This window comes from Mesoplodon bidens (genome assembly GCF_964165515.1).
Source record: "Mesoplodon bidens genome assembly, chromosome: 2".
Lineage (NCBI taxonomy): Eukaryota > Metazoa > Chordata > Mammalia > Artiodactyla > Ziphiidae > Mesoplodon > Mesoplodon bidens.
In genome coordinates, this window is record NC_138177.1 from 151462480 (window position 1) to 151485310 (window position 22831).

The following is a 22831-nucleotide window of genomic DNA, read 5'->3' on the forward strand; positions in this document are numbered from 1 at the left end:
TTAGGTCAGCCTGAGGTAGGCACGACGTGTTCCCTTTGGGAGGGGTGGCTGGGGGGAGGAGGGGAGGGGGAGGGGAGGGAAGGTCTCTTGGTGAGATGGTGAGATAAAGACAATACCACTAATAGCAGCCACCACTTTTATTGCACATCTGCCGTGTACCCGGTCCTTCTATACATAATGTCATTTGATCCTAACAGTTGATGACCGTGACCATGACGCTCAAGAAACCGGGGCTCAGAGCGGTTAAGCCACTTGCCCAAGGCCCCCAGCTGGTGAGTGGTAGAGGCGGGGACTGCAGCCCAGGCCTGTCATGTCGGAGCCTGTGTTCTGTCCACTCTGTCACCATTCAGTCTCCTTGATAAAGAGGCTCATTTGTGCAGTCTCTGGGGCAGGCAGCAGCCTCTCCTGGGGAAATCCCTGAGAGGTGTCACAGGGCAGAGTTGCCTTTGAGGGGTGTTAGGGATAGGGGCCAGGGATCTTCAGGGATCCCAGACCCTTCTCTGCCTAGAGCCCCTGGACACAGACAGGCAGACTGATGGTTCCACGAGCTCCAAGGAGAAGCAGTTCTCTCCTTGTGACGTGGGTGTGTGGGTGCAAGTCAGCCCCTCATCACAGTCACACAGGCCTTCAGAGGGCTGAGCAGTCCTGGGGACACCCATGCAGTCACTCTCCCCTTGGTGCGTGTGCGCATACGTGTTTGCACACACCCTCACTTGCGCCCGGGCACGGCTCTGTGGAGGCTGAGGCGGGTCGCGGGAACGAGGGCCCGGGCTCCGTCAGATGAGGCTGGCGACACTGGACGTGGTCTCGTGACGCTGGCCAGCGGACAACTGTCCTGAGATGCTGAAGACGCTGCCATTCCCACTGTGGTCACTGTGGGCGGAGGGGGCGGCCGCACGGGTGGGGGGACAGTGTCCGCTCACGGCCACCTGATACAGCAGCAGGCCCAGAAGCAAGAGCGCACCTGAGGCAGCCAGGGTGATACCCACGGACAGCATGGCGGCCAGCGGCCGGGCAGGGGCAGGGGCGGCGGCCAGCCCTGCCAGCGTCAGGCCGGTGACCAGCAGCACCAGGCCGCTGAGCAGCACCACCAGGGCGTCAGCCCCACCACCGCTGCGGAGCAGGGCCACGTGGCGGGGCTGGCGGATGCAGTTCATGTCCTGCACGGCCGAGCTCATCAGCTGCTTAACCAGGACCAGCAGGGCCAGCAGGCAGAGCACTGTGCCCACCGCCAGACGCCACTCGCCCGAGCGGCTGTTGGTGGAGGACAGCAGGGCCACACCACCCGCCCCACAGCCCGCCACAAGGCCCACAGCCACGGCGAAGCAGAGAGCTGAGCGCCGCGGCTGCTGGGACCACCACAGCTCCACCTGCTCTGCCAGCACATCCGGCGGCAGCCCCCGGCCCGGCGGGGCCCGAGCCTCTCCCTCAGACATGGCTGATCCGGCACGAGTAAGGGCAGAGGGCTGCGTCAGGGGGCAGTGGTACGGATCATGGCCTGGAGCCCCCACTACCTGCGCGGCAGCCAGAGGCCCCGAGTCCTGTTCCTCGCACGGTCCAGGGGATGGTCACCATCACCTGCAGGGGGTAGAATCACACTTGCTATCTCCCCGGCCCACCTGCCCCTTATGGTCTCTCCTGGGAGCCTTGGGGATGGACCCTGGGAATCCTCCCATGTCCCCTGCAACCAACCCCCCCCCCAGGAAAACCTCCTCCCTAGCACTGCCCCCTCGGGAATGCCTCTCCAGAGATCTCAGGAGAGCGCCCTCCACCCAAAGCACCCTCACCCATCCAGGGAACCCCCTGCCCATTCCCTGACCTCTCTGGCTCTGGCTGTCTCAGTTGCCTGTCCCATCCCGGCTGGCCGAGGGAGCTGGTGCCACGGTGGACGATGGGACTGCATGGAGACCCAGAGATAAAGCCTCATTCAGGATCCGACTCACATGGCCTCAGCTGTCACCGCTGGCTCCTGGGGGGAGGGTTGTGGAGAGGGAGGGGGCTTATGACTTAACCCTTCTGCAACCAGCTGCCTGACCCTGAATCTTCTCTCTTTAGGCTGCGACTCCTTCTCCGCGAGTCAGGATCTGACCCCCAGCACCCCATCCCACCTCACAGGCATGGCTGCTGGTTCCCAAATCCCTCTCTCTCTCAAACCCAGATCTCCCTCCCAAGCTCCAAGACCCATAGACAATTGTCACCTTGATGTCCCACAGGCACCTCTGATGCAACAGCTTCCAACCCAAGCTCCTCATCTTCCCGCAAACCCACTCCTCCTCTTGTGTCCCTCCCTTGTGCAAGTCACCTCTAAACATGTCTCCGTCCCACTCCCTGCCCTCATCCTCCTGCTTCTGTGCTTCAACCTCCCTCCCCCCAACTTCCTCACCGGTCTTCCTGCTTCCCCCACTCTTCTCCCTCTCACCGCACTCCCATGCCATCCTCCTCCATGATTTCTCTAAAGTGGTACAAAGGGAAGGAGGGCTTTGGACTGGACCCCCAGCTGCAGTCGCTGTCACCGTGGGTACGTGGACGAGGGACCTCGCAGTGGTTCCTCATTGAACACGTCCTCCAGAGGCCAGTCAACATGACTCCCACTGGGCAAAGTACAGCAGCCCAGCCCCTGCCCTCAGGGAGCCCCAGTTTATAGAAGGTGTGTTCCTGTGATGAGTGCTGGCTGTGGGTTAGTCAGAAGAGGGGCTTGGGGGAGGTCAGGGAAGCCCCTAGTAAGTTCACCTCTTGGAGCTCAGGACCCTTATCTGAAAAGTGAGGATGATAACTTTTATCTTGAGGGGTGGGGGCATTAAAATCTCCAGGTCAGAATTCCAGTGGGAATTCTAGGGCCTGCATAGATGCCCAGAGCATGCTTTCTGAATAAAAGAACACAACATTCTCTCCTCCCGTTTAGGATGGGACTCCTGCTTTATATATAGGACGCAGGTCCTGGATCATTCGGGACTATGACTTCATGGCTGTACATGGGTTACACCTCTGCTGAGGCATCCGTCCTCCACAATCCCTCAGCAGGGGTTGCCCAGCACATGAGGTAGGAGGGGCAGCTGCAGGTGCCCCCAAGGGAGGTGGGGGAGGGGCCGAGGGAGGGGCCCTGGAATCAGTCCCAGCATTCCCCAGGGCTGTGACTTCACAGGGTCTGAAAGTGCTTGCACAGGTGTGCTGGGACCATGGGGCCAGGCTGGGGGTGGGGTGGAGGCTCTCAGGGGAAGAGTCAGTGGGAGACGGTGAATGGTGGGGGTAGGGGGGACCACGGGGCACTCACAAGAAGCCTGGAGGTGCTGGATCCGATCTGAGCCGGCAGGGAGGGCAGGTGGGGTGCTCCAGTTCTGTTTCCGGGGAGGCGCTTCACCTGCCTGACCTGCACCTGGGTGAGCTCAGGCGGGGGGCGGGGGCAGGGGGAGGAGGATCAACAGGTGTTTCCAAGGCAGGGCGTGAGCCGATTGGCTGACGTGGCGCTGTTCCTTCTGCTGGGCTGAGGCATTCCTGGGAAGGGAGGGGCTTCTGTCCCTTGCTGTTAGGGCAGGAACACAATTTCCAGACCCAGGCAACAGTAGGAATGTTGTCCATCTGCCCCAGAGCCCAGGCCCGAGCCCATCCCCCAGCTCCAACCCAGTTTAACTTTAGTTCCAGCCTTAAACCCAACCCCAGCCCTAGCTGCAGTTTCAAACCCTAACTAGAACTCCTAGCTCCAACCGAGGCCCCTACCCCACATCTCAGCCCCAACCCTGAATCTCAAATCCCAACCCTGACCCCCCAGCCCCATTTCTAAATCCAATTCCAGTCCCAGCCCCAGATCCCAACCCCAAATCTGGCTTGAAACCTCAGCTCCAAATGCTGGAATTAGATCTTAGATGGCAGCCTCATCCTTGGCCCCAACCTTGACCCATGTTCCTGAATACAGCCCCCAAATCCCGACTCCAAGCTCAAATCCTCCCTCAGCCCCAAACTCCAACACCAGCTGGCCCCCAAACCCAGCCCCAGTACCTCCATCCCTTGGCGCTTTCCCCTGGGCCGGAGCCCCACAAGCCCCTTGCCCATTCTCCTTCAAAGCCTCAAGGGCATGACCAAGGTAGGTTTGCCCCACGTTTTGGCCCCCCTGAGGAGGCAGGATTTGAGTGCACAGGGAGGAGGGGGTAAAGGCTTTTCAGGTGGGAAACAGGAGCTCCCTTGCTTAAAACACTTGCAGAATAAACACTTCGGGATAAATGCCATATTCCTTTACAAGGCTCACAGAACCCCTGCTATCCACCGCAGGCCAGTCATTTGCCCCTGGCCCCTGCCCTCCAGCCAGAATGCCTGTCTTTCAGTTATGTATGCTCTACATTGCTCTGCCCTTCCGCTTGGTTTTTGAACTCAGAGTTCTCTCTCCCTGGGATATTTACCACGCCCCACCCCCAGCCTTGGTCTGGCTAACTCACATTCTTCAACTGAGATGTCACCTCCTCCCTGAAGCCCTCCTTGACCTCTAGGCTGGTTCAGGTGCCTCTTTGGGGCACCTATGGCCCCCATGCTTCCCCCACAACTGCTCTTACTGCATGTGCTGTGATCGCCCTATTTATTCACCTGTCATCCCCCACTAGATGTGTGGTTCCCAGTGGGTGCAGGTTTAGTGCCTGTTTTGCTAACCCTTGTGACCTCAGCAGCCAGCACTGTGCCTGGCACATGGGAAGTATTCAGTAAACATGTGTTGAATGAATGAATGTGTGAACTGCCAGATGTGGGGCTACGCAGGGAGCTTGTGAGAGGTAGCTGGAAAGGCAAGTTTGGCTCAGGTGGCACAGGGCCTTGAATGCCTTGGTGAGGCATTTGGACTCATCTGAGGTACTCATGGAGGGTTCCAAAGTATAATGAGGACATGGCCAGGGCTCTGCTTGTAACAGGTGAATCTGGCACCACACACTACACGATGGGCGGGGGGTGGGGCTAGTTGGAGGTGGTTGTCAGCTGGATTGAACCCCTTGTAATGCCTCCTGCTGTCTCTCCTTTTGGTGTGTATGAATAGACAAGAAAAACAAAATCAAAGTTATCTTTCCATTATCAGCTCACAAAATAATTATGCTGGACCTATCCATGCTTCTCTTTGCTTTGCTCGGTGGAGATGATTGGGGGCCTGGTCATAACTCTAGAGCAGCACCGTCCAGTAGAAATATAATATGAGCCACATACGTAATTTAAAATGTAAAACCATCTAGTAATCATGTGAAAAAAGTAAAGAGAAACAGGTGAAATTAATACAGTGAAATTTTAATTTAAGCCCCAAATATTTTCATTTTAATACACAAGTGATTGAGCTCTTTCAGTCTTTTATTTCGTCTTGAGAATTCGCTGTGTATTTTATGCTTACAGTGCATCTCAGCTCAGACTAGCCACATGTCTAAAGCTCGCCATGTGTGGCTTGCAGATCCCTTGCTAGATGGTTCTTCCCCTCAAGGAAAGGTTAGGGCAGGCTGGATCTTGGGGACAAACATGTGGGTTTGCCACTTTGCAAAGCATTATAAAGGAGTTCCCTGCCCTGGGGTGAGCGGGGAAGAAGGGGCCTGGCAGGGCTCAGTGGCTGTGTATTCTTTTTGCCCCTCTGACATTTATTTTCCTCCTGGTCCCAAGGAGGGGCCGGTCCCAGCCAGACCCATCCATGGTCCAGGTGTCCTGAATAGAGCTAGGCAGGGGAAGTCATGAGATCCACGCCCCCCTGCCCTCCACCGGCTTCCCCTGGGGGTTTGAAGGGAATTTTTTTGGTGGAGGGAACAAAGCCTAAAAGCTTCCAGTTTAAACATTGATTGGGTGAGACTTTGTTCTCATTCTGGGTCTTATCGAATAACTTGGAGTTAAAGTGGACAGGCAGTCTCCTCACAGGGCTGTTGAACTCTGTCCCCAAAGCAGAGGCTGTTGAGGCAGCTCAGATGGGTGGTACTGAAGGCAGGGGGAGGAGGTGGCAGTGGGCAGAGAGCGTGAGGTGTGGATTCTAACTGATCCCTTAGACCTGCGGTCCCCAACCTTTGTGGCACCAGGGACTGCTTTCGTGGAAGACAATTTTTCCACGGATTGGGGTCTGGGGCGGGGGGATGGTTCCGGCGGTAATGCAAGCCATGGGGAGTGATGGGTAGTGGTGGGGAGTGGTGGGGAGCAGTGGGGAGCGGTGGGGAGCGATGGGGAGCGGTGGGGCCGATGGGGAGCGGTGGGGAGCGATGGGGAGCGGTGGGGAGCGGTGGGGAGCGATGGGGAGCGATGGGGAGTGGTGGGGAGCGGTGGGGAGCGGTGGGGAACGGTGGGGAGCAGCAGATGAGGCTTCCCTCGCTCTCCCACTGCTCACCCCCTGCTGTGCGGCCAGTTCCTAACAGGCCTTGGATGTGGCCGGGGGGTTGGGGACCCCTGTGTTAGACGGTGGGAGGACCCAGGAGAAGGGAGAGGCCCTGTAGCCCAGCCTCCCTGCTTCGGCCAAGTTCCCACCTCAGGCTATTCTCCACCCAGTAGCTAGAGTGATCCTGTTAGAAGGTAGAGCAGGTAAAGTCACTGCTGTGCTTAAATTCCTCCAATGGCCTGTCTTACCCAGAGAAACAGCCAGAGTCCTCCCACAATCTCTAAGGCCTTCTCTGACTTCACCCCCCACTGTCCCTCTTCTGCTTGTGCTAGCTCAGAGCCTTTGCACTGGCTGTTCCCTCTGCCTGGAGCCCTTTCCTCCCATGTGGCTCCCTCCCTCCCTTCTCTTCAGGAAGGTGCTCAAATGTCACTGCCTCAGTGAGGCTTCCTTCCTGTGTCTAAAATCACAGCCTTCCCCCTACTTTCTACCTCTCTGCCTTTCGTTCTTTGATTTCCTTTATTCTCTCATGTTTCTCCTTAGCACTTGTCGCTGTCAAATATGCTATATATTCTTATCTGCCTGGAATATTGTCTGTCTACCGCCCTGGAAGATAAGTTTCACGAACGGAGTGATTTATGCATCCTAGCTCCTAGAACAGGCCTGGCATATAATAGGTGTTCAAGGAATGCTTGTGAATGAAAGCATGAACAGTGGAGAGAATATTGGTTTTGGAACTAGATTGACCTTGAAGGTCCCAGTCCCAGCTCTAGCTCTGCAACCTTAGAAAAATGGCTTAAACTCTGTGTGTCCCAGTCTATTCATCTGTAAAATGGAGACAATAATACTTAGTCTAAATAGTTGGGGGGGCGATAAATAATATAATTCATCCAGCAAACATTTACTGTTTCCCTTCTCTGGACCAGGGATTGTGCAGGTGCTGGAGATGGTTGTGAGCAAAAGAGGTCCCATCCTTGCCACCCTGAAAGGCAGTTGGAGAATAAAGGGCTTAAAGCACAGGTGCAACACCAGGTCTTCAATGGCTCCAGGTCCCCTGCCCCCACCCCATGTTTCATGACTGACAGTTGCCCCAGACAGACATCTTTTGGAATATCTGTTCCACTCACAATGACCAACTTCACTACAGGGATGAACCCCAGTAACCAGGATTCTATCCTGTGACCCACCCCTATGGGTACAGTTGATTGGATAGCGGTGAGCTCCAGATTCAAGCTAGGCCCCAAATATTCTCCTTAGGCAATTTAAAGTTAGACTAGAGACTCCATGTCAGCCTCAGGGCATCTACTCATGGGATGCTAAGGGTCCCCTTCTGCCAACTGTACTGGCAATGGGAGGCTGGTCTATAGAGAGGCAAGAATAAGAGAGGGAGAGGGGGTTCCAGCCATGTCCCAGGTCTTAGTTCAAGTCCTTCTCGAGGTCTGGTTGTATCTCAGCCCTGAGATTCCATGACGCACCAGGAGAGATCGGGGGCTTAATATTTGTTATTTGGGTATTAGAAGGGTGTCTGGCTTCTGCAGGTGGGAGAAGACAGGGACATCTGGGTTCTTAGTGCATAAAAAACCACCTCTCCTGGTATGTGTGGCTGGGCCACCCAGTATGGGGTCTAGAGGAAGAGGTGGCCCCCAGAAATGGAGGAGCAGGGCAGGGCCCTGCAGACCGAGGATGACAAGTCTGGAGAGGCTTGGAGGTAAGAGAAAGAAGGGCAGAGTTCTGCTTATAGTGCTGACACCAGAGTCTGCAGACAATGGAAGATGTGGGGGAACTCTACCAACTTTGCCATGTTCATGATTTTACCCTCACCTTCACACAGCTGTGAAAATTCTCAGAAAACCTCATTATGTTTCATAAGTAAGAAGAAAACGTAGGAGGCTTTTTCTGGTCCTGACGTGGCCGGCAGAGGAGAAGGCAGGTCAGAAGCGACAGACAGCCCTGCCCTTGAGGTCCAGAAAAGAGCGGGGAGGGGCGTGGGATCTCTGCAGTGACAGGCAGCCCTGTGCCTGGACAGGGACTAGCAGTGGTGGCTTTGGATGAGCAGGAGCCCCCCGGGCCTCAGGGTCCCTCTTTCCCTTCCTCCCTCCCCAGCTCCTTGGCTAAGCAGAGAGTTGGACGTGATTGTGGGAGAACACCTTTATTCTGCTCATGTCCCAGGTTCCCCAGGGCAGGAGGGAGAGGCTGGTGTGGTCCGGGCTGCAGGGGCTGCAGCCCAGAGTCAGGCTGGGGACAGGAGCACCGTGCTTCTTCCGGCGTGGCTGGAGACGGCTCACCAGAGTGGGTCACTTGGTCTGCAGCTTTAAGTCTGCTTCTGCCCCCAGGAGGGAAGGCAGCCGCCTCCCGGCGAAGGGGTGGAAGCCTGGGACCTGCTCTTGCTCTTGGATCTGGTCTCTGAGGCGCTGGATCTCCAGGCGCTGCATCTCAATGATTCTCCCAGTTTCTTCTTGCTCATTCAGTCTCATGGTGGGAGGCATGCCTGGCAAGTCTTTGCCGGACACTGTAGGGGACAGAGCAGGACTAGTGTGGACCTGTTACTGGGCTGCTGCAAAACTTATCCTCCCTTCCCCCTCTAACCTCCACACCCGCACACATTTATGGAGCACCTGCTATGGGGTGGACACTCCAACCCAGATGCTAGGGAGATGGAGATGAGCCATTTCACTGTCTAGCAGAGAAGGAGAAACGAAGAGACACGCTTTGGACTGATAAGGCAAATGCTAAACCTGACCTCAGCCCGGCCCCTCTCCCCAGACGGACTTTATGTCCATAGTCAGCAAACTCTCATTCCCCACAGCAGCACTTAGGAACTTCAATCTTTGCTCCAACTCCTCTGCCCTACTTAGAAAAAAAAATTGTGGTAAAATCTATATAACATTTACTAACTTAACCATTAAAAAAAATTTTATTTACTTATTTATTTATTTGGCCGCACGGGTCTTAGTTGCGGCACTCAGGATCTTCGTTGCTGCGTGTGGGATCTTTTAGTTGTGGCACGAGAACTCTTAGTCGTGGCATGTGGGATCTTTAGTTGTGGCATGAGAACTCTTAGTTGCGGCATGTGGGATCTAGTTCCCTGACCAGGGATCGAACCTGGGCCCCCTGCATTGGGAGCGCAGAGTCTTAGCGACCGGACCACCAGGGAAGTCCCTTAACCATTTTTAAGTGTATGCTTTAGTAGCGTTAAGTACATTCACATTGTTGTGCAACTAATCTCCAGAACTCTTCTCATCTCGAAAAAGTCAAACCCCATCCCCATTAAACAGCTCCCCAGTCCCCCCACCCCCAGCCCCTGGTAGCCACCATTCTGCGTTCTGCCTTTATGAATTTGATGACTCTAGGTATCTCAGATAAGTGGAATCATACGGTATTTGTCCTTTTGTGTCTGGCTTAGCATAATGTCCTTAAGGCTCATCTATGTTGTATCATATGTCAGAATTTCCTTCCTTTTTAAGGTTGAATAATATTTCATTGCATATATAGACCACATTTTGTTTATCCATTCACCTATTGTTGGAAGTTTGGGTTGCTTCCACCTTTTGGCTACTGTGAATAATGCTGCTATGAACGTGAGTGTACAAATACCCTCTTTGAGACCCTGCTTTCACTTCTTTTGGGTATAAACCCAGAAGTGCAATTTCTGGTTCATATGGTAACTCTGTTATTAATTTTTTGAGGAAACACCTTACTGTTTTCCATAGTGGCTGTACTGTTTTACATTCCAATCAGCAGTGCACCAGGGTTCCAATTTCTCCAGAGTCTTGCCAACACTTGTTACTTTCTGGGTTTTTTGTTTGTTTTTGTTTTTTCTTTTTGGTTTCATTTATTTTGATAGTAGCCATCCTAATGAGTGTGACGCAGTATCTCATTGTGGCTTTGATTTCATTTCCCTAATTGTTAGTAATACTGAGCATTTTTCATGTGCTTGTTGGCCATCTGTGTATCTTCTTGGAGAAGTGTCTATAGTCCTTTGCCCATTTTTATTTTTATTATTTATTTATTTTTTGCGGTACGCGGGTCTCTCACTGTTGTGGCCTCTCCCGTTGTGGAGCACAGGCTCCGGATGCGCAGGCTCAGCGACCATGGCTCACAGGCCCAGCCGCTCCGCGGCATGTGGGATCTTCCCGGACCGGGGCACGAACCCGTGTCCCCTGCATCGGCAGGCAGACTCTCAACCACTGCGCCACCAGGGAAGCCCTTTTGCCCATTTTTAAATCGGGTTTGTTTGTTTGTTTGTTTTTGAGTTGTAGGAGTTCTTTATATATTCTGGACATTGACCCCTTATTAGCTGTATGATTCCTCTCATTCCATAGGTTGCCTTTTCACTCTGTTGATTGTGTTCTTTGATGCACAGAAGTTTTAAAATTTGACAGTCTAATTTATTATATATTTTCTTTTGTTGCCTGTGCTTTTGATATCATATCCAAGAAATTATTGCCAAATCCATCCTCTCCTCTGCTCTTAATGGATGACATTGCCACCCTCTTCACTGAGGAACTGTGTCTCCAACTCCCTCACCACAGTCAAGCTTCTCTCAGTGGAAGAGGGGTCTCTTTCCTATCTGCTGCCAACCCCTTCCCTGGAGGAAAAACTAGAAAAGAACAGATGATGGTGGCCAAGGAAGAGAGTATTTTAAAGAGGAAGTGGTCAGCAGTGGCCAGTGGCCATCCTTGCCTTGGCCTCTAATTGACCTGATGGGGCCAGCATTCAGAGTATACTTGACTTATCCCATCCTTCCCAGGAGAAGTCTGGATCCTTCTCTGTCTGCCTTTGCTCCTTGCCTCTTCTCCTTTACTGCAATTTCTAGACTCTTGATCTTTCTAGGCTCTTGATTTCTTCTCTTTTCTAGGTCTTGACCCTTCATCCTCCTTCTGCTACTGGTTGTCCCTGGTAACCATCTCCTCAGTCAAGCTGTGGCCTAGCCATGGAGCCCTGGGAAAAGTAGCACCCCTGGGAAGGTATAGCACACAAAAGCCTACCAGCCCATCCACCTTCTTGGGCCTGCATCACTCGCCTCTGCCTAGTTTCTGTTTACCTCCCCACCTGCTTTTTTCATATACTTATTATAGGCATCTGTATATTTTCTTTGGAGAAATGTCTATTCAAGTCCTTTGCTTACTAAAAAAATTTTTTTTGTTGTTGTTGTAGTTAAGTTGTAGGAGTTCCTTATATATTCTGGATGTCAACCCTTTAACAGATATGTGATTTTCAAATATCTTCTCCCATACCATGGGTTGCCTTTTCATGCTTGTTGATAGTGTTCTTTGATGCACAAAAGCTTTAAATTTGGATGTAGTCCAATTTATCTACTTTCTTTTTGTTGTCTGTACTTTTGATGTCATATCTAAGAAATCATTGCGAAATCTAATATAATGAAGTTTCCCCCTATATTTTCTTCTATGAGTTTTATAGTTTTAGCTCTTACGTTTAAGTCTAGTCCATTTTGAGTTAAATTTTGTATATGATGTAAGGTAAGGGTCCAACTTCATTCCTTTGCATGTGGATATCCAGTTTTCCCAGCACCATTTGTTGAAAAGATTGTCCTTTCCTCATTGAATAGTCTTGACACCCACATTGAAAATCATTTGACCATATATATGAGTGTTTATTTCTGGGCTCTGTATTCTATTCCATTGGTCTATATGTCTATATTTATGCCAGTACCATACTGTTTTGATTACTATAGCTTTGCTGTAAATTTTGAAATAGGAAGTGTGAGGCTTCCAACTTTGTTCTTTTTCAAGAGTTTTGGCTATTTGGGGTACCTTGAAACTCCCAATGAATTTTAGAATGGATGTTCTATTTCTGCAAAAAAATGTCATTGGGATTTGGATAGGGATTACATTGGAATGTGTCGATCACTTTGGATAGTATTGACATTTTAATAAATCTTCCAGTCCATGAACAAAAGATGTCTTTCCATTTGCTGGTGTATTCTTCAATTTCTTTCAGTGTTTTTTTTGTAGTTTTCAGTGTACAGGTAGTCCTTCACCTCCTTGGTAAGTTTATTCCTAAGTATTTTATTCTCTTTTTTTTTTTTTGCGGTATGTGGGCCTCTCAATGTTGTGGCCTCTACTGCTGCAGAGCACAGGCCCCGGATGCGCAGGCTCAGCGGCCATGGCCCACAGGCCCAGCCGCTCCATGGCACGTGGGATCCTCCTGGACTGGGGCACGAACCCGTGTCCCCTGCATCGGCAGGCGGACTCCCAACCACTGCGCCACAGGGAAGCCCTATTTTATTCTCTTTGATGCTATTGTAAGTTAAATTGTTTTCTTAATTTCCTTTTCAAATTATTCATTGTTAGTGTATAAAAATGCAACTGATTTTTGTGTGCTGACTTTATATCCCACAATTAGGAGTTTTTTCTTTGCACTCTGATATTCTAGAATCTTATGATGATGGACCTGATGGTTCTATTTTTAACCACTATATTGGGTACTAGGTAGATCTAACAGCTTCTTAAAGACTTTCCCTCTTGCTTTCAGCCACACCTTCACCCCCACTTCCAGAGATAGCTGCTTCTGCTAATTCCTGAGCCTTTCAGGGGTTCATCAGGTTTCTTCTAGGTTCCCCACTCCTGGCTTAGGATTCAGGTTTCTCAGGTCTATGAAGTCAGTAACCACTCACCTATCCATTTTCCAGCTTTCAAAATTGTACGTCTCTTGTTTCCTTTGGTTTATTTATGCCATTTTAGTAGGTTTTCAATTAGCCACCTTTAATTAGACGTTCTAATAATATGGTTTTAATAACTGAAAACCAAGCAGGTGTGTCTATTAGGCCTGTTGGTTAATTGTTGTGTGAACGACAATATAAATGTTGCTAAAACTAAAATTGTGGTTGGGGATGATAACCTCTCCTGTTCAGATAAAGAATTCTTCAAAACTAACTGAATTGGTCAATTTTAAACAACATAGGAATGTATATTTTGAGCTAACTTGTTTTGGAGGCCCCATGTTCAGAACCAGAAGCCAGACTTAGGTTCTTCATGATCAAGACAGACAATTGGTAATACCTGTCTTCAGCCATTACCGATGAAACCTCCCTTGAGTAAAGCTCTATGACACAAGTGGCATGATGTTTGGTTTGCTTTAGAATAACCTACTATGGGCGTGGGAGGGAATAACTGGGGCGGGGGGGTGGGGCGTGGTGATAGTGATGAAGCAAGAGCGACAGTTGTTCAAGTCAGGGAATGAATTCATGGGGATTCATTAGAATTTCTCTCAATTTTTGTCTATGTCTGATAGTTTCCATCATAGTAATAAGAAGAACCTGGCTATATCATACAGCATCCTGAGGAGGTCTCAACTGGTTATTTGCTAGGCTGCTGGGGCATATTTGAAATATTTTTTTAAAAAAGAAGTTTTGTGATTGTTCACAGACACATCTATGCTTCACCTCCAACTGAAGATGGTTTCACCTCCAAGAAGTCAAGTTCTGTCTTTTTTTTAACAGATTGATTAATTAAATTAAATTAATTAATTTATTTGGCTGTGCCACGTGTCTTGTGGGATCTTAGTTCCCCGACCAGGGATTGAACCCTGGCCCTCGGCAGTGAAAGCGCAGAGTCCTAACCACTGGGCCGCCAGGGAATTCCCAAGTTCTCAGTCTTTTTAACACATGCTGTGCTTTTATGTCAGTTCTTCAGAGGTAATATTGTTCTTCGGGTACTACTCACAGAGTTTACCCTCTTAACTTCAACTCTAATGACAATGGCGTATGAGACAACAATTATATATATATATATATATATATATATATATATATATATAATTTGTAACAGTTCAAGACTCACAAACAGTTTTGAAAATAGTGCAGAGAGTTCCTGTGTATCCTTCAACTACCCTCCGCCAATGATAATACCTTGCATAACCAGAGTACCTGAGGTGGCTAATATTTGAACGACCCAGTCCACAGCTGTGGAATGTTTCAGTTCATTAGGGTTTCTAAGCTTTATTCCTGAAGGTAAACCACCAGAAAACAATATACTTGAACTATGTTGGCTTAATTTTCCACAGTAATACCTTATACTCTTGTTTTTTATTGACTGTCCAGATAAGAAATAGACACCTGAAGAATGTTTTTTTATTGTCTGAAAACCTACCATTAAAGACTGTCAATTACGTTGTTCAATATCCCTTTTTGTTTTTAGTTTTTGCGGTACGTGGGCCTCTCACTGCTGTGGCCTCTCCCATTGCGGAGCACAGGCTCCGGACGCGCAGGCCCAGCAGCCATGGCTCACGGGCCCAGCCGCTCCACGGCATGTGGGATCCTCCCGGACCAGGGCACGAACCCGCATCCCCTGCACCGGCAGGCGGACTCCCAACCACTGAGCCACCAGGGAAGCCCCCAATATCCCTTTTGTAAGGCTCAATGTATTTAGTTTCTCACAGAACTTAGTACCAGGGAAATGTTTGTTCCTCCAGAAAAAAACTTCCTTTCCCCCTATGAGAGCTATGTAAACCATCATATTTTTTCCCTTTTTGTCTTGGCTATCAGAAGTTCAGAGGAATTTTATAACTGCAATAACTAACTCATTTAATATTTTTAATGTAATTCTTTCCCCTCTCCCTTTAAATTGTTTCTGGTCCTTATTTTTGCCTTTATTTTCATCGTACAGGTCCACAATCCTTGATCCACAATTGTAAAATGCAAAAAGCTTTAAAAATGGAAAGCATTTTTAAATTCATGAAGTTTAGTGTGAATATTCATATGTTTCACTACAGAAATACTAATGTGTTTGATTTCAGGGCACTGCCCCAGACAGTATATATAGTATGTTCTTCCTAAGATCTGAAAGATTCTGAATTCTGAAACCTTTGCTAACTGCAAGAATTCTGGATTTGCGAGTGTTTGAATGTGGTAGGGTCCTCACAAATCCTTTGAAGAGCAGGCGCGTGGCATGCAGAGGTGCCCAGGAGGCCATGGGGTGGATGTGAGCTGATACAGGAAGAAACTCAGGAAAGGCAGCTTTGAAAGCCAAAAGGAGACCTGCTCGTGGCTGCAATTGGTCCCTGGATCCCAGTGCCTACCTTTCTTGACCACTGGTGACATTACCTGTCTCTGGAACGTCTTGGGGTTGAATTTTCTTGGTCAGTTTCAGGGCTGCTTCAAGGTCATAGACTTGGGAGCGGGTGAACTTCAGCTCTCTGCGGAGCTCATTAATCTCCTTGATCAGGGACACATTTTCCTATAGAGAAGAAGGAGGAGAGAGTGAGTGTAGATGGATAAGTGGTCAGTGGGCACAGGACCTGCTCTGGCCTGGCGCTAAGGGTGTGGGGAAGAGTCAGGGTTGGTCCTGGACCCAGATTATGTCTCTGGTGCCTCTACTGTGGCATGAGTCTTTATCCTGGCTCATGGATCAGCCTCTTGAGGTACCAGCTGACTTACCTTCAGGTGGACTCTGGCAAAGTTAGCTACAGGCAGTGTGCACCATTCCCATCCATCCAGGCTCTTCCCATCCGTAGCAACAATGCTTTTCTAAGCACTTTTCGTGAAGTTAATGCACTGAAGTTTCATAATAACCTTATGCATAGATTCTATTACAACCACAGTTTTAAAGTAGCACAGAGAGGTGATGTAACTTACCCAAATTACATAGATAGCAAGTGGCAGAGCCAGGATTCTGACCCAGTCTGGCTCCAGAGCTCTGAGCTCTTAAGTACTGTGCTACACTTTGTTTTTTTCCATTCATTTGTTGAACCTACATTTATGTGGTATCTGCTGCATCCCCTGGATGCAGACAGAAATAAGACATGGTTTCTGCTCTCAGCAGCATACTTTACTGAGGAATAAAGAAAAGTAAAAGTAAATGGATAATTAACGTTTGCTACATCCACTGGAAGTTCACTTCTCTCATTAGTGTTTGATAAATATCCATCCATCCAATATTTATTGAGCACTTATTATGTGCCAGGCACTGTGCTGATCCTGAGGTGTATATACAGAGAAAGTAAGACTTGGCCTCTGTTCTTGAGGAGTTTAGGGTTTAGTGAGGGGTCTGGGCACACTTTAGTGAGGTGGCCACCTGGCTGGGATGGAGGAGTGGGACACAGAGGAAAGGCACTTGGCTCTGCCTGAATGACCAGGGTGGATTCCTAGGAACTGACCCCTGGGCTGAGGCTTGACAGAGTTACCAAGGAGAGGGTAAAGGGGGTCCCAGGTAACTGGAATGGCAGGAGAAAGGCACAGAATGACACAGCAGGTGTGTGGGGTGACCTGCAGCAGTTCTGTGTCACGGGAATACGAGGTGAGAGGAGTAGAGAGGCGTGCAGGCCAGAGCCCGCTGCAGGCCAGGTGGAGGGGCTCTGCGCTCTGGGACCAAGCAGTCTCTTCTCTCTTGCCTTGCCTTCCTTTTCACACTCAGCACAGGAGCCCCAAGGGAGGCTCCATGGAGGCGTCCCTCTCACCATGGACCACTCTTCTCTTGGAGCCCATGGCCTCAGTACTCAGCACGTCCTCCACAGCACCTCTCATAGGACTATGCACGAATCGCCTGAGGATCCTGTTAAATGTGGCTTCTGACTCAGCAGGCCTGGAGCTGCTCCTGAGATTCTGCATTTCTAACCAGGTCCCAGGAGATGCGAGGCCCTCGAGGGTCTGAGTACCAACAAAGGCAAACACTGACCAAATCTACATAAGGCGAACATGTGCCAGAAACAAACTGTGCTTCCCCTTGGGACACTGTCTCTGGAGTGGTGAGTATGGAGTCTGAGCGCAGAGGACAGCGTGATCCCAAGCACTGCTGTCAGCGAGCAGGACAAGCCTTCTCTGTTATGGGGATGTGAACTGCAGACACCCCGATAGTCCTTCCCTCCGGAGCCTTTTTAATTAGGCAGATCAGATCTACCTTCAGATTTTTGGTATTTCACTTAATTTCACTCTTCCTCATTAAAAAAAAATGTTCTCCGGATGAAATGCCCAATTATTACCAGTCCCACATTGGATGAAATGCCCAATTATTACCAGTCCCTCATTCTCAGGCTCGGCTTTGTGCCTGTTTTTCTATAAAGTCAGCAGGTTTTCTCCTTCTGATTTTTTACCCTTTTAACCAGCACAGGCCTTGGTGATGCATAGCCCATATTTTCTTTCCAGATGCTCTGTTTCCTCCCCCTGGAATTTCTCCATGCTGACTTTATATCATGACATAATCACTTAAGTACGTATTTATTGGATTCTAAGACCTTGGACTCTGCCTGGCCTGTAAGAGGTGCTCAATAAATATTTGTGGAAGGGATAAGCAAATGAATAACTAGCACAGTGGATACCAAGTTGAATAAGATGAATCTTGTAAACCAGCAAATTACAAACCAGGGGGTAAATGTTGAGCAGGCGAGACCAGACAGAAGGGAGTCTTAGGAGAGCCACAGGGAACTTCCGGGCACACCAGCCCACTCAGGGGCTCTCTCCACTCCTCCTCTTAGCTGGCATCACTTAGCTTCACTTCCCCTGCTTCATTCAATAAAATAATAGTAATCAGAATAAAGATTAGAGACTGAAAGTGCCATTTCCCCAGTTCTCTCCAGAAACATTTTTAGGTACTTCTTCCTGGTCAACCTCCATTCATTTTGTCACTCAATCCTGTCGACTTTGTGTCTGAACTGAATCTCATGTTCATTCATAACCAGCTCTCAGCATCTTTCACCTCTACTACTGTAATGGCCCCACTTGGAGCCCCTGCCATTTTCTCCACCCTGACAACCCTGTCGCCATGATTGGGACTTCAGGTTCCTGGTACCTTTTTTTTTTTTGCGGTATGCGGGCCTCTCACTGTTGTGGCCTCTCCCGTTGTGGAACACAGGCTCTGGACGCGCAGGCTCAGCGGCCATGGCTCACGGGCCCAGCCGCTCCACGTCATGTGGGATCTTCCCGGACCGGGGCACGAACCCGTGTCCCCTGCACCGGCAGGCAGACTCTCAACCACTGCGCCACCAGGGAAGCCCTCCTGGTACCTTTTGATATGCATGTTTCTGACGCCACTGCCATCCCTGGACACCTCCATGAGGCTGGTCACCTAAGACAGGTCTCCAGAACACGACTCAGGCCTCACTAGAGTTGATTGAGGCCCAGGACTCAATGCAGCCCGATTCCTCTGCTCCGTTGGTCCATTCATAAAAACAGAAAGCCTATTAGGTGCTTATTGTGCCAGACGTGGGAGGCCCAGCTTGGATCCAGTGCAGAGAGATGCCCCGCAGGGCGGGTCAGGGGTGTGAGGAAGCCTCCCTGTGGAGCCTGGGGGAGGGGCGGTGCAAGGAAGAGTGTTTCAGGCCCCGAGCCAGAGGGAGCAAGCAGGGTCTGAGCCGCCAAATGCTTGACGATGATGATAATAACAAGATAACAACTCCAAGCGAGGACTGGATTCCTGCACTGTGTCAGACCCTTTGCATACACCACCTTGTTTAATCCCTACAACCACCTCAGGAGGAAGGTCTTATGGGATACAGCTGCATATGAGGAAGGAGGCCGTGCAGGGGTGGCAGAGCTGGGATTCGAATCTGGCGGCGTCGGCCCCCGGGTGCCTTGATGCCTCTGACTGCTGCCTCCCAGACTCCACTCTCACCTCTGCTGTACGTCACCTCCGTCAACACCTCACATCGTATGGAGGCCGAGGGAGCCCCTGAAGAGTACAAGGGGGGCTGCCTTAAGAGGGCTTTCTGGGTGGTCCGTGTTCTGAGGAGTCCAGAGGCCACACTGAGGTCAAGTGTAAGTGCCTTGGGTAGTTTTGTGAAGTCAAAACGGGAATGCAGGGGCTTCCCTGGTGGCGCAGTGGTTGAGAGTCTGCCTGCCGGTTCAGGGGACACGGGTTCGTGCCCCGGTCCGGGAAGATCCCACATGCCGCAGAGCGGCTGGGCCCACGAGCCATGGCCGCTGAGCCTGCGCGTCCGGAGCCTGTGCTCCGCAATGGGAGAGGCCGTAACAGCGAGAGGCCCGCATACCACAACAACAACAACAACAACAACAACAAAACAAAACAAAAACGTGAATGCAGCAGGTTTTCTGAGCTTTGTGTTCTTGATCCCCCCTTGGTCAGGACGGCCTACAAAGGCCCCTCTGATCCTCCAGACCCCCAGCCAGCTCCTCTGCAGGGAAGATCTGACCTGGGTCCATCGAGTGCCAGGACTTGGGGCATGTGAGAGAGGCTGGCTCGGGGATACTAAGGTCTGTTTATATAGAAAGGCTTCTGAACAAAGAGGCTACGCCAAGCTGTCCAGGACTGTCTTTGGTTGAGGGCAAGGCCAGAGAGCCTCACAAGGGAACCGACTGACAGAACTTCAGACTCCGAGGGAGAAGGGCGCAGAAAGGAAATGCCTAGAGCACCCCCTGCTGGCCTCCCTTGAGTTGACCCCTTTAAGAATACAGCAGGGTCTGGTTAGTGTGGAAAAAGCAGGCAACGGATTTATTCCGATAACTTGGGAGCCCCACTCAGCGGCGTCTTTCCGGAGCCCACAGTTAGTGGGATCGCCACCTGCCTAACTGCACAAATGAACCATTTCTCCACTCCTCTTTCAGCCTTCCTCTCACATCTAACCACCCACTTCTATTCATCACCTCTACTCTGAAACATCTTCTGACATCACAACTTCCCCTCCCAAGGCCTGTCATCTCCCTTTAACATGGGAGTCATCTTCGAAAGGGTTTTCCTGCCACTTGTCTTTCCCCACTGGTCTTTCCCCCCTTCCCACTGAAGTAATCTTTCCAGAACAGATAACACCCCTACCTACTTAAGAAACCTTAGGGGGCACCAGCTTATAAAATAAACTTCATGCTTCTTGTGTGACACGGAAAGCCCTTTCAACGTGACCCTAAGCTACCTACCGTTCCAAAGGGCCCTTCCTCCCTGCCCCCATGCTCTGCAATAAAGTTACGTCGGGGGATTTCTGGATCCCCAAACACCCCACAGGCCTCTCTCTTCTCTGTTCTCAGGTTGTGTCCTCAGCCTGGAAGGCTCTTCCCCCATTGCTCCCTGACCCCCTCTACTCACCCTTCAAGACCCAGCTCAAATGCCATGCCCCTAGCTGAAGCCCCCCTCTCTGGTGAGCTTACCACCCTGGATGCGCTGCATGGAGCAGTGCTTATCTGTGTCTGGCTCAAGTTCCCTAGATGAGCTCCCTGAGAGTAGGCAAGCCATCACATTAATCTGGGAATCCTCCACAGCAAGCTCACAGCTTGGCGTGTAAGAAGCCCACAAAATACGTGTCCTGAATGAATAAAGTACGTGTCCTAGATGTTTGTATTCCATTGCAACTCTTATTTTAGTATCGGCAATCATGCTGGAGAATGAATGAGGAGGCCCCGTGCTCCTATCTGAACATATAAATGAGACAGTGACCTCATTTTCTGTGTTTTCTAACAAGTTTCTCTCAGATGCCATATCTGCCCCAGCCTTCCTCAGCCTTTTGAGACTTAAGTGTCAGGGCCTTGGTACCTGCAGATGCAGCTCCTTACAAATGCATACCAAAGCAATGGGCACCCCGGGCCACCAGCTGGGGGGGGGCCTGGGATCAGCTGTACTGTCCCGTCTTCCATGCCTCAAGCCCATGGGCACTCCCAGTCTGTGCTGTGATGGCCTTCCAGGCTCTCCTACTAGATTTTGCCTTGGTTCTTGAGTAAGTCTTTTGCTCGGAGGAAGGGAAGGGAAATAGCATTTTTGGAGCACCTGTTCTGTACAGGGCCAGTGGCCAATGCTTGACATTAGTTAGCTCACTCAATCCTTGCAGTAACTGGTTGAGGTTGGTGTTTCCTTCCTCTCTTACAGATAGGAAGGTGGCTCCTGGAGAAGTTCAGGACCCACCCCGCTCCCCCAGCAAGAGTGGCCAGCAGGAGGGTAAACTGGATCTGTACAAAGACAGGGCTGTGCTCTTTTCTCCAGGCCCGCCACCTTGCTTGGCCCTTAAGACCAAAGAAGGAAACAATTTTTATCATCCAGAACAGTAGTTTTGAAAGTTTTTCTTTTTTTAAGTCTTCCAAACAGAATCTTACACAGAGCCCACTGCAATAAGCAAGGAGTCTCCCTGGTTGAGCAGGTGCTGGGAACCCAGAGCCCCGCATCCTGACCCCCCTCTGGCCTCCTGCAGTTGTCTGTGGCACTTCTGTGCATCCACAGGGCTCCGCAGCACACAGGTTTACAATGCTGCTTGAGCAAACACTCCGGGGTTCTCCCTGTTGATGGCTCCCTCTGCCAGCCACCAGGGAGTGGTAGTATTGGGCAGAAGCCCTGCTTGGGTCGCCTCTGCTCCCGCTACCCCAACTCTCACCCTGGCCCGGCAGTAGTGGGCATGTGGCCCCTGGGGAATGGGGGAGCAAAAGAGGCCCTTCTGCCTGTCCTGAGCAGCCTCATGCTGATGCTTACACCCTCACCTAGGCTGTGGTCTTTACTCTCTTTCCTTTTCCTTCTTCTCCGAGGATTGACGTTTGCTTTGGGTGTCTGGTTGGCATGGAGAGAGGGACCCAGCCCTTGGAGGACCCCTCAGGCCTGTGCTCTGGTGGCAAGTCACAGATGAGAGCTCAGCAATGTCACCAGTTGACAACCACTCCTGCAGTCTCCCTGGTCCCCCTGCCCCGCAGGCTGCACTGCAGTGCCCCGGGGGACTCTCCATGCTTGGGAGCACTCGAGACCCTTAGCAATGGCTCTGTGTATTGGCTGCTGGTGCCTAAGGGTCCCACCGATCGAATCTACTCCTATCTCTGGGCCTCTGACTGCTTTCATGGCTCAGGAGCTGGGCAGTGGGCTGCTTGATGGTGTGGGCTGCTTTTAAGCAGGGGCTGGTTGTAAGGTGGCATGAGACCTGCCGTGCCTGGGGCTGGCCTGAATTGCAGTGTGCTCTGCCCAGCACAGCTGAGTGTTCGGAACTGATTTGTTTCAATCCAACTGCAGCCCATCCCCATTCCAGCATTTTAATTACAGCATTAAAGAAATAGAAACCTAAAAAGGTACATGCCTTATAAATGTGAGTCTGATGTTCTCTTTTGATATTAATTCACATTAACTGCCTCAGGTGAGACTGATACCCAAAGAGAAATTGGCGGCAGAATCCTGCCTGGCAGTCCGATAGTGTGTGTAAGTGGAGGTGCCAGTAACGGGGTTAGGCTCTCTGAACGGCCCTAGGAAGAGTCCAGGGAGGTGGGCGTGGAGAGCTCATTAAAGTGAGGGGAGGCCAACAGTTAGGGTGGGTGTGGTTGGCTCTGGACCCGAGAGATAAGAGTAGGGACGTGAGGCACCAGAAAAGCTGGAGGAGGTGGGAGGAGATGGGCATGTTCCCAGGAGAGAACTTGGCCAGCAGGGACCATGTGATACAGGTAACAGAATAAAAAGCAGCAAAACAAAGTAAGGTGAAACAAGAGCTGGAAACAGAAAAGAGGAGAAGGAAGAGAGTAACTTGGAGAGCTAAAGTCACATGGCCAAAGTCCAGAGGGGACAGGGGTCAAGGAGAGGAGTGAGGCAGGATGCAGGAGTGCTTTGGATAAAGATGGGAGTAGAAAAAAGAAATGGGTGGCTGGTGAAGTGAGATGGGGTAGAAATG

At 50.7% G+C, this 22831-nt stretch overlaps 2 protein-coding genes and 1 long non-coding RNA gene across 3 annotated transcripts in view; 1 reads left to right on the forward strand and 2 right to left on the reverse strand.

Moving 5' to 3' along the window:
• Positions 1-122: 122 nt before the first annotated feature.
• Positions 123-3388, reverse strand: TMEM125 (transmembrane protein 125). Its single transcript, XM_081225111.1, has 3 exons — positions 3272-3388; positions 1820-1969; positions 123-1578 (listed from the first exon to the last, which is right to left on the reverse strand). The coding sequence occupies exon 3, from the start codon at positions 1434-1436 to the stop codon at positions 777-779; it is 660 nt and encodes a 219-aa protein (XP_081081237.1). The 5' UTR covers positions 1437-1578; positions 1820-1969; positions 3272-3388; the 3' UTR covers positions 123-776.
• LOC308612566 lies at positions 2931-22164 on the forward strand. Its single transcript, XR_014015124.1, has 3 exons — positions 2931-3040; positions 16882-17008; positions 21714-22164. It is a non-coding gene; the product is annotated as an uncharacterized lncRNA (long non-coding RNA).
• Positions 8565-22831, reverse strand: part of CFAP57 (cilia and flagella associated protein 57) — a gene marked incomplete at its 5' end in the record, with an annotated part of 76891 nt that continues 62624 nt past the window's right edge. Inside the window, 2 exons of the mRNA XM_081225110.1 lie at positions 8565-8813; positions 15369-15501. Of these exons, the coding sequence (XP_081081236.1) occupies positions 8599-8813; positions 15369-15501 (348 nt within the window). The 3' untranslated portion in view covers positions 8565-8598. The remainder of the gene's footprint in view (positions 8814-15368; positions 15502-22831) is intronic.